Source organism: Solanum pennellii, chromosome 1 (assembly GCF_001406875.1).
Source record: "Solanum pennellii chromosome 1, SPENNV200".
In the NCBI taxonomy this organism is placed as follows: Eukaryota; Viridiplantae; Streptophyta; class Magnoliopsida; order Solanales; family Solanaceae; genus Solanum; species Solanum pennellii.
The window spans coordinates 106468233-106480077 of record NC_028637.1 but is presented as its reverse complement, the minus strand read 5'-3'; the positions used below and the strand labels follow the sequence as shown (position 1 = coordinate 106480077).

The 11845-nt window shown below is 30.2% G+C and overlaps 3 protein-coding genes across 4 annotated transcripts; 1 reads left to right on the top strand and 2 right to left on the bottom strand.

The window, feature by feature from the left end:
• The first annotated feature begins 2425 nt into the window (after positions 1-2425).
• On the top strand, positions 2426-2754 carry LOC114075590 (glu S.griseus protease inhibitor-like). Its single transcript, XM_027913972.1, has 2 exons — positions 2426-2465; positions 2561-2754. Exons 1-2 carry the CDS (start codon positions 2426-2428, stop codon positions 2752-2754), a joined length of 234 nt encoding a protein of 77 aa, XP_027769773.1.
• A 1034-nt stretch (positions 2755-3788) lies between these two features.
• On the bottom strand, positions 3789-6322 carry LOC107012064. 2 transcript variants are annotated; one of them, XM_015211907.2, is made up of 3 exons: positions 6204-6322; positions 4290-4508; positions 3789-4188 (listed from the first exon to the last, which is right to left on the bottom strand). In XM_015211907.2, the coding sequence occupies exons 1-3, from the start codon at positions 6220-6222 to the stop codon at positions 3926-3928; spliced, it is 501 nt and encodes a 166-aa protein (XP_015067393.1). In that variant the 5' UTR covers positions 6223-6322; the 3' UTR covers positions 3789-3925. The 2 variants fall into 2 exon arrangements, with proteins under 2 accessions (XP_015067393.1, XP_015067314.1); XM_015211828.2 differs by lacking the exon at positions 6204-6322 and having other exon boundaries at positions 4290-4603.
• Positions 6323-6348: 26 nt separating this feature from the next.
• LOC107012021 (peptidyl-prolyl cis-trans isomerase CYP40) lies at positions 6349-10809 on the bottom strand. The gene is made up of 8 exons (XM_015211768.2): positions 10430-10809; positions 8779-9279; positions 8568-8655; positions 8375-8427; positions 7840-7944; positions 7260-7335; positions 6953-6990; positions 6349-6842 (listed from the first exon to the last, which is right to left on the bottom strand). The coding sequence occupies exons 1-8, from the start codon at positions 10598-10600 to the stop codon at positions 6786-6788; spliced, it is 1089 nt and encodes a 362-aa protein (XP_015067254.1). The 5' UTR covers positions 10601-10809; the 3' UTR covers positions 6349-6785.
• Between the last annotated feature and the right edge of the window lie 1036 nt (positions 10810-11845).

Sequence of the window (11845 nt, the reverse complement as noted above, 5' to 3'; positions counted from 1 at the left end):
TTATTATTATTATTATTATTATTATTATTATTATTATTATGTGAATGAATGAAGATGAAAAGTTATATAGTTTTATTTTTATGTAATTTTTTCGTCAAGTTCTAATTAATATTTCAATTTTTGTCACAGTTGAAAAATATAATATTGCACATGAGACATTTCTTATAGCTATTGCATATTGATGCCTCTAAAAAATATATGATATAGTTTATCATATTAAAAAATAGTCATAGACTAAACAAAAAATAAATTAATAATTTTTAGTACTTTTAAAAAATTTAATGAATAAATAAATTATTTAAAAAGAATGAAGAGAAAATTTCCCCTTAGTCACATTAATTATATTATAACTAAAAAGTGTAATTTATTTTACTTCTCTTAATTATTGAAAATGAGATACATAAAAAAAAGTGATGTGACATTTGTCTTCTCTTTTTTGACCTTTTTTCTTATTTAAATTAATTGATTTTTTGTAAAAGTAGTATACTCAATTAATTAAAAATAATTTTTATTAATACAGGAACATTTACAATAAAAACTTTTCACATACTATTTTATTAGGAGTAAATAATAATCATCCATAACTCACATCTTTTTAATTTTCAATCCTAATAGATTAATTTTCCACTTTCTTTTCCTTTTTCTTTTGACCTTCTTCTGATTATAATTTCAGAATAACAATTTTAAAAAAATATTTTAAGTTACTTTCTCTTTATTATTTACTTACAACCAATATATCTATTTACATATAAAGTTAGAATGTTAGAAATAAATAAGATGATGTGGTACATTTCTATCACCTGCGATCACATTTACCTTTTCTCTAAATTATTTAGCATATTTTTTATTTTTCTTCACTAGTGTGATATTGTAAAATATATTTTCAAAATTTCCTCTTCAAATAATTACTTAATAGTATTATTCTGCATAATTGACATTTTTTTAATATATGTAACTTTTATTTTTAATTGTTAATTAATAACATTCATGACTTCAAAACCTTTCATGTGGATAACCCCCTAAAGTAATTAATATGCAAGTTATATAGTTTTTCTTATCTTACTTAGTTGCTACAAGTAACAATTTTAAAGAGATTTTCTATAGAGTTTTTGTATTTTATTAGTATTTTTAATTTTTTTTATATATTATAAATTTATAAGTGTTTATTAACAGTTTTGGTATATTGCAACTGTTGCTTTTTTTTTTCGTTCTATAATAATTATTGTGTTGCTATTTTTTTTTTAATATTGAATGTTTGCTTTTCATATTAGATTCATGTTAAATTAAAAAAATTAAGTAGAGTATATTGTTAGTTGAATAATGCAAATATGATATTCCTATTGAATTGCTTATGTAGTGTTGACATGATTTCTCAATATACCGAAGATGATTCTCACCAAAATAAAAGTCAACCTTTTATTATTTTACAAGCAATAGATTCTAAAAGATGTACTATTTTAGATTAAATAATATGATAAGCATGACTTGAAATTAGTTGTATATTTTCACTCTAGGAATTTCATTCTCTCACACACACACACACAGATATATATATATATATATATATATATATATATATATAATATGTTTTCTAATTTATTAAATTATTGGTTATCAATTTATTTAGAGTAATTTTTTTCATTAATATTTTTTTTATGAACACTGTATAATTTAACTCCCTCCTAAAATATAGTTTAGAATTTATTACAGCCGCATAAACAAAAAGAAAATTTTCATGAAATTATTTTCTTTCTTTACATGTTTCTAAAGATAACATACCAAATAGATTATACGAAATCAACTATATTTAAAATACTAAAAGCATAGATAGTGAACAAAAAGTTGAAAAATATAAGTTATTGGGTTCAATGATAATAATATGACTCAAAATATTTAAAAAACCAAAAAAATTATTCATAAATCTAATGAAGTCCGTGCGAAGCGCGAATATGTTAACTAGTAAATTATAAAATTAAATAATTAATTCTATTACTCTATTATTTTTGTAACTCACATATGCGCATTAGTCAAAGTAAAATCTCCTTACGATTTTAACGGTTTTTTGGCAAAAGCACTTTCCATGTCACGCAATTCTTAGTAGGAAAATTGAGATACAATTTGGGAAAAAATATAAATGTAAGAATCTCCCCACATATTTGGAGAGTGTAAATAATTTTTTGGGACAAATTTAGAATACAATTTATTTATTTTCCCAATATAATGATGTGTATGATATCTCTACTCTATATATGTTGATAAGTTAAATAACTAACCTTAAGTAGTATATTATTGAACTCCTAAGTAAATCTTTAAATATAGAAAAAAAATTAAAACCAAAGACAAATTACACCTATAAATATAGACACCCCTAGACTGATTTTCTACAAACCATTTGCACATTTATAAGAGAGTTAATTAGCCAAATATGAGTACCGCTGGTTGTTCTTCCGCATGCAAGGTTACTGGTAAGTTAAATTTAAAAAAATATTGTTGTGCTTCTTGTTTTTATAACGATTTGATTGTTATAGAGAGATGTGACGGTATTTGCTAATGCATGTAGGTAAGTCGTCGTGGCCGGAGCTAATGGGAAGCAATGTGGCTAAAGCAGTGAGTGTAATTCAGAATGAGAACCCAAGTGTTCATGTTAAGGTGTTGAACATTTCTAAGTCAATTCCATTGCCAGTGGATTGTGCTCGTGTCATTGTTTTTGTTGATGACACCAACAAGGTTGTTCTCCCACCTGTTATTTGTTGAACAACATTAGTAATCCTATTTTCTCACTTAATTTCGATTTAGTGAGTATCTGTTTTAATTTATGTCTCTTCAATTGGAATTTATTAGGATGGGTAAGGTAAGTTCTAACGTCTTTGCTTGTACTTATCATAATAGAGATTTTTATATTATTAATAATAAAAGACCACTAGTCTGTTATCTAGTGGTGTAAATTAAGAAATAATCTCTATATATTTGTATGTTATATTGTTATGGTTTTTATTAAGTGTGGCAGATTTAATTCATGAAAGTATAATTTGTTTAATGTGCTCAAATTTCTGATGATTTGTTGGTTAGCTTCGTTATAATCACGATACAGAAGAGAATTTATTTTAAATTTAATTTGGCTTATACCTGGTAGTCTAAATTATAAAGTAGAACCAAAATGAAATTAATTAAATATTATAAATATTTTCAGCATATATGTTGTCAACATCTGTTTTTACGCATATGCTTTATTGGTTAATTAGTAAGATTTTATTCAACAAAGTCACAAAATTTAATATTTTATTACAAATAAAATTAGTAAGTACCTCAAGACTTTACAAATAATCGAAAGGACGAATTTTCAATGTTAAAGTAATGTCACGTTATTCGTTGTATCGATGTGTTGCTACACTTTCTATGTAAATTTTTTCTTTTCTTATACTATATTACCTGCATCGTGAGATATATATTTGCCTTTCTAGTTTAAAAGTACTCTACAATATAAATTATTTTTCTTTCAAGTCTAAATTTGTATTGGTTGAAAATAAATAATTTTCTTTAGTTTAGATGAAAATAACATATTATTATGTTACTATTATTTTTTATTTTATTTTGGTTCCCTATAAATTGTAATGTAGTCTTTTATTTTGATCTAATGCAAAAAACAATACAATGAACATTGGCCTCTTTCTGGCTTTCCCATAATTACTCTTAATTTTATTTATAACAAATTTCACTTCGAAACACATTTTTAAACGATATCAGTATCAATCTTTTTTTTTTTTGGTCAAAATTTCAATCACAACATATAAATTCAAAGTAAAATTCCAATATCCAAGTATTGTTCCAAACAAAACAAAACAAATTAAGACTCGTTATTTTTTTCCAAACAAAACAAAAATGCAAAAGGTTACTAAGTATTGTATTTGGTGCCACACTAATGGACTCAGAAAGTCCAACGTTTGAGTGGCATGACAACAAACTTCATGGTACCATTGTTGCAATGTATTCCTCCATGCTCTCCACAAGCAAAAAAGTAGGGTTGTGATTTCTTCAACACAAACTCGAATCCTTCACCAACACCTTGGTTTGGATTTGCTATCCTCTTAGCTCTCCTCAAGTCGCACTTGATAAAGCTCCAATAGTTTGGTAATAAGTATACACTGTGTGGAAATCCTCCATTTGCGTTTGGTGCATCATACTTGAAAACTGCATGTTACATACGTAAACGAATTCAGAAATTTAAAGCTAAAAGATAGCGATTATATTCCTTTCAATTTTTAAAATGAAAGAAGATCGTATGTACGTACCTAATGTGTCATTGACAAAGAAAGGGCCACTCTTGCGAGCCCAATCCATGTAGTCGAATCCATAACGCCAATTTTCAGAACCACCAACGTTGAATTTATTTGAAGTTTGAGTTGCATTTGGGTGATTATTACCATAGGGGCAATTGGTTTTGTTCAACTTTCCTGGTCCCCAACCGTAGTTAAAGTTGGCCATACTAAGGACAAACATGAATGAAAACACTACAAGAAACAAAAAAGATTGTGCGTTAGCCAAAGCCATTTTCATTTTTCCAATGAAGATAGAAGAGAATTGGAATTGATTGTGGTGATTAGAGAGCCAAAATGATGGGCTATATATAGTAAGGCAAATACAAAAATATGATTAATGAGAACAAAAATGAGTCAACATTTTCTTGAAGTAATTGGTTGGTGAGACAAGAAAATTAGTGCAAAAAACACTTTACTTACCTCTTTCAAAATGGTTACTTACCTAAACCGAAACTGTTACACACTTGTCAACTAATTAGCATTTTTGCTGGTCGCTTCTACACTTGAGATATCTTAAGGGGTTCATATATTTTTCGATTAAACATGCTTTACAGGTTTTGACTAATGTTTCTATGTTAAGAGGTTGATCAGTATATACGACTAATGTTCATAGCTGTATGTATAGTTTACCATAGATACAATAGTCGATAGTCATTGTACAATTATCGTCGAAATTAATCTTCTAGATCAAACTTTTCTTCGTCTAATTTTAACACTTTCTAATTTTTTTTAAAAAAAAGAATTACTAAAGAAAAACCATGTAAACGATTTGACTTTGACGTATTCTGTCACAATATACAAGGCATTTAGAAGTCAAAAGTTTAAGTGTTTAATCATTTTTAATTTAGTGGGATATTGATCAAGAAAAAGTTATAATCCATCATTTTATGCGCTAGTAGCGGGCTTTTGGAACTGAATAAAAGTCGTCAGCTGGGAAAATAGACAAAAGAAGGATTTATTTTTTGGAGACGACACATTGACGTAATAATGACATCATGCAGACCGTTACATGTTATGGTGGAGTGTTTGATGTTTAATCAAAAGTCTCGAGTTTTAATTGTAAGAGTGAATATGAATTGATTTTACAACGCATTCAGAATATACGATAAATAACAAGCATGTCCATCTATCATTCTTCACATTGACATTGTTATATTGAATTTGAACATGTTACGTACACTTAACCCATACATATTACACATGTATTTGTGTACCTAATAGACTGTAGACGTTTGTTAGAGAGAAAATAACAGTTTTTCCTCCCCAAATGATAGTGATACTTCAGGTAAGAAAAAAGAACAAGTAATAATTGAACAACAATTTAATAAATAATTAATGATAATTCATATAGGGAACTCACATAGTTCAAGTAGGAAACTCACATAGTTCTCGTATGAAAACTTTATTTTCAATTAATTTCAAATGTTAAAGTCAGTCCAAACAAGTTACATTTCCCTGTTTCCTTTTACCAGAAAACATCACTGTTGAAATGGGACCTCAATTTTGTTACTGTTCTTATTTTTCCAAGGAAAAGATGTGCACAGAAGCATCTTATTTGGTTCTTTTTTTTTCTTTCTCATGTGCAGAAGATTACAGTACAACTGTACAAGCCAAAAAAGGAAGCTCCCATTGTAGATTTTGTTCAGTCACTTTTGGTTCTTTTTATGGTCATAACAAGGGAGGATTTGGTTACTAAAAGCAAGTTAAAACATACACAGGACACAAAAATGTTGGACCAGAACACTAGGGATGCAACAATCACAAGAAAATTGAGAGTCACCAATACATAGAGATGAGACAACAAAACCACTATGCATTTTGAGTCTCGATTTTCAACACACGGAAAAATGCAAGGTCAAAAGCGAGGAAATGATCATGCCAACTTACAATTTGAATAGAAGAACATCACTCCACAGAGATCACCTGTTATTAACACATCTCATGTGCTAACATTTACCGATTTCCTGTGAGAAGGGACATAAGTCAATAACCACAATTAACATACGCTAATGGACTATAAAAACCAAACAAATTTCCCATCATACGCCCTTAACATTACAGTTAAGTTACATAATACATACAAGTTACTTCCATCTCAATGTGGAAATATTAGGCTACAGAGATTGCAAGGAAGTCACCTTGCAAGTCAGCACAATTATAAAAGAACATCGGATAACGGTTTCCCATGATTAATTTTTTTTATTATCCGTGCAGCTTATTAATAGCTGATTAATAACAACAAGGGTGCATTGACACCTAAAATTCCTTCTGCTATTTGGTGCATACAAGTTATAACCAAGAATAGCCTGAGCAGTTCATTTAAAGTTTAATTTAGTTCATAGATCAGGACCGATGTCTCGATACAAGGCAATAAACTATCCTGTTTCTGAAAGCAGAAGGAACTCCATGAATGATGGCAATTGATAAAGAGTATTAATTGCCAGCACTGGTGCCAAATGAGAACCAAAACTAATTTTGGAACATCCTGGAAAATGCTTTTCTCTCCTTGTCACGTCTATCAGCAATCTACAAGGAAAAAGAAAGAAAACAGAATAAGTATGACAATAGACAGTCTGGGAAAAAACTAATTTTATTTTTTGTTAAACTCATACGGAGTCTTCATGCCAAGTACTAACCTTCTTTTTAGCAGCAGCAAGCTGGTTTTTGATACCTCCTGAAAATTCATCACCAAACTAGTGTCACCTTCAGTAAAAATAGCCTATTGCTCTCATGCAGCTATCACGCCACCAATGGTATAATTAAATAATTCTTATCATATTACAGCATACACATCCTTAAATTCACCTAAGTAAAGATCTCACATCACAGTATAACATTTTCTGTTCATTAGTGTTCCAGTAAGTGTTAATTTTAGTTGGGTGTCAAAAACCTTTAAAGGCAAAAAAGCACAACAAATTAACTACTAAATGAACTATCACTAACCATCATTTGGCTCAAGCTCCAAAGCTTTCTTAAAACTTTCTACTGCAGCATCTATGTCATTAAGAGCCATGTGTGCCTGATTAATAAACAGACAAGACGTTATTGTAGGAGTATAGAAGATAGCTAAGAGTAAACATTAGCCATAATGACATTATTGACATATAAAAGCAGCTATCATATCAGGTATTACACAGCAAGCACGTACAACTTAACACTAACCATACTTACCCCCAACCCATCCTATTTTTCCCTTTAACCACTTCAACTTTATGGAGAACTACACATAGCTACACCTTCTGATGCCAAGAGACTAGTATAGACATGTCCTACACAACTTCTCTGAGTTATAGAACCATCCATTGGAAACACAAAACACCGAGAAAATATCATGGTGTTCAACCTTATTGACCTTTAGAAAGCTTTTTGTGTACACACCACCCTCCCCAAACCCCATTTCTGGATTACACTGGGTACGGTTGTTGCTGTCAATATTACAAAACCCTAATTAACACGCAGGTTATTCAACAGTTAAGATGGTCAAAGCTGCTGCAGAATACAAAAGCGCTTGACAGATACCAACCTGACCCTGACGAAATAGAGCTTTTGCATTGTTTTCTCCATCCCGCATTGCAAAGTCAGCATCTAGGAGTGCTCCCTTCAGATCTCCTAGTTTTAGTTTAGAAGCCTGGTTATACATAACACATATCAATTATTTTGTTTGGTTGGTTAATAGGCAAACAAACATGAATTTAAGAACGCATGAGAACTGAGTTACGAAGGCAAGTGCCAAACTCAAGAGACGTGATAAAATTATGAGGTTTCAATCGAAAACAAATGCACAATCAGCAAATATAGACATCAAAACAAAAAGGGGCCTAGATGAAGAGGAAAGTGCAATTAAAAAATATTGTACTACATTTATCGCAATAATGTCTATAACGCTGTTCAGTCCCTGCACTATCCTGAAATGATCTAGATGTAGTATAAACATTTGCGACCATTAGTAACAAAAAGCAGAATAGGTGTATTATTACCAAGGGAAATTGTAAGATGATTATTCTCTAAAATGTGAATTCAGTAGTGCAACAAACTAAAGCGGCAGAAAGGAAACTCACAGAACTGTTGGTAAATATCTGCGATTTCATCCTTCTCAAATATGCGCTCCTATCTGCAAGATGAACAAGCAGAGTTGTAATTCACATGACACATATTTTACTGACAAATCCATATTCCAGCGCAATTTATATGTTCGTAGAAACAGATGTATTTCAGAGCCATTTATGTTACAAAAGATTTTACAATTCCTACCTTCATCTATCCCTTCTTTCTCCCAGCAGATATCCAAATAGCGCAAAGCTTTTCGATATTTCCTAAGAGCCATCTTGTAATCTTGTTTCTATGGGAATAAGCAAGCATACGTTAGAAAGATAGCTAAAAGAGATAGAGTCAAATGTCAACGAGAAAAATTAGCAAAGGGATTAAGTAGTTAATAAATCTGATGCTGTTTTAAAATTTATACCTTAAAATTTTCATTACCAAATGCCTTAATCGACTCTAGAGCGGTGACCCACCAAGGGAGATCATCAGTATTATTGTCAAGATCAGCAGGCCAATCAGGATATAGATCACCGTCTTTGAAAAAATTTGTGATACCGTCATCAGCCCCCTCAGGAATTTCTCCACAATCCGCAATACTGACATCTACTGTTGGGCAATCATTTTCACCAGTAGTCACATGTTCCATAGAACGGACAACCCCCATTCCTTTGATTACTCTTGCAAAAACCACATGTTTTCCATCTAGATGAGAAGTTCGAGTCGTTGTGATGAAAAACTGAGATCCATTTGTGTTAGGCCCAGAATTGGCCATAGATAACATCCCCTTCCTTTCATGCTTCAATTCAAAATTTTCATCCTCAAATTTTAGCCCATAGATGGATTCTCCCCCAGTACCATCTCCAGCAGAAATATCACCACCTTGCACCATGAAGCTCTTAATCACACGATGAAAACAATTTCCCTACAATGGATCAAAACAGCATTTAGGGACAAACTAAAGAAGATTATATTGCTCGGCATGACGAGCACAATTTTTTTCAAGAATTCAGCTAAAAAGAAAAAGGAAATACAGAGGGTTGATCACAAACAATAAAATAGTGAAAGCATTTATCTAAGCATTTCCTTTTATACTCAAAGATAACGAGAACAGAGCAGCTGCCAAAGGCAAACACTCTTGCATTCTATACACCAAGTCTCCTTGAATATATACAAGCAATCATCAGAGCACATAGAGCAATTCACAGTCAAAATTCAAAAACCTTGCAAAAGTGACTTTCTTGAGAGATTCAAGTGAATTCGATAATCTCCCCTCGTCTTACCATACAGAGCAATTAGAAGACCATTCTGGGAGAAGCCAGCAACAAATAGAAATCAAATAATATCTCATCCTTTCTAGTAGGGAAGTGTATAAAATCATTTTATTTGAAACCAAAATGACTAACTTCACTTAGTATGAATAGAAGGTTTTATTTGTTAGGACTGCAGGAGATCAATAAAAAAGCGGCATTGAGATCTAAAATAGACAATAATGTCAGAGTGTCGAAAGGGCAACAAAATTTTATCAAGATAAAGCATCAATCTCAAAAGCACAGAATAACTGACAATCTGCTTGGAGGAGCAAATGAAAGGACAATAAAGTAAACATTAAAAAAAGAGTGAACTTTTCTACAAGAAAATTTTTACAAAACAGAACTAGCCAATGATAGAAAAGAAATTGAGTCATGGTTTCTTATTCTATTCATCACCTTTACACACCAGCTTTACACAACACAACTAACCCTCAAAATTCATTCTTTATATATACTTTTGACAAGCAAAAGAACACTGATACAACAAATTCAGATGAATTATAATTAGTCATTGTTACTTGAACTTCAAACAGTTGTATCCAATTTCATCTTACCAAGAATCTTGAAAGATTTCACCAACAATTTCTTAATCTGTTGAAATCAAGAAACAAGATTTACACAGAATAAATACTTCTTACCCCCCAAAACAAGAAACAAGACAGACCCAACAAAATCCCACAAATTAAAACTTGTTGTTAGTAGCAAAACTTCAAAAGGGTATGTTGAATTTCATATCTATTAACGAAAAGATAAGCAAAGAACCTTGTAATGAAGGGGTACACCAGTATTTGGACCAATACCCTTTTCACCAGTACAAAGAGCCCTAAAATTCTCAGCAGTTTTAGGAACAACATCATTGTAAAGTTCCACAACAATTCTTCCTTCAAGTTCTCCTCCTATGCTTATGTCCAAGTAACATCGTGGTCTTGTCATTCTTTCTTGTCTCTGCCAAAATAAATATAATAAACAAGAGAAAACAGTTATCAGAGAAGAAGATGAAGATGAAACAAAACCCTAGAGGAGTCCCGCTATATATATAATTTCGAAATTCTTCAACCTCTCCTCACAGTATTCAAAACTCTCTTCTCCGCTATTTTTAAAAAGAAATAAATAAAAGAGTGCGAGTGATTTTCGATAAATAAAAGAAAATATATTCTTGGGAAAAACGTTACTTTCGTCCTTCCATTTTATATATGACAAACTCTGATTAAATTTCTTCTGTTTAGACATATTTATAATAAATTATATATAAATGACATGTAAGCAAATTTCTTGTTAATAGAAAACTGCTAAACCTTACTTTTGTCATTAGGTCGGCCTTTGATATCTCCCTCTTTGCGGTTAAGGTAATGACTTTAAATATTTACTGCCATATAAGTGACCGTTGATTTTGGCTCATAAATTAGTTACAGTGTGTAACTCGAGTTAGAAACCTGTAACCGACGAATATTTATAGAGAATAGATGAAAATTTTCATTAATAACTAACCATTTTGATCCTTTGAAATAAGTTAATAAATTTAGTAGATCGTTTTAGGAAGCCTTATTGACTATAGATTAATAGTTTTATTATTTAATTTTTGAGAAAAAAATTAGAATTATACAAATTTATTTACACTTAAACGTAAATAAATTATAAGAATAAAATGAATACTATATTGATTTCGTAAAATAATAAATAAGTTGAAATAACTATTTTCAATCAAGCAAATAACTATCATTTCCTGAGAGGTCTTTGGTTCAATGGATATGACAGGTTATTTACATAACATATACATTGTAATTTCATAAGTAAGACTTTGAAAAGTGATATGTATGCATGGCAACTTTATGTGTATTTTGTTAAGATAAAGATATTATTTTTAATAGATCATTGATTTGAACAAAGCATAATAAGACGAAATCGTATAGGAAATGCAGTATTGAAAAAAATAGAAAAAAAATTATAGCAACAATAAATAATATGAAAATTGAAACAAATAAATAACATGTAACAATATAATTGAAAAATAAAAATAATAAAAGAGAAAAAGAAAATACTAATATCAAAAATTGAACTGCGCTCAACTTTACTCTATTCTCTAATCCTCAACCTCTATATTCTTTTATATAGAATAATGTTCTCAGCAACATATATACATATATAATATATTATTATACCTAATTTAGAGGAGTTATT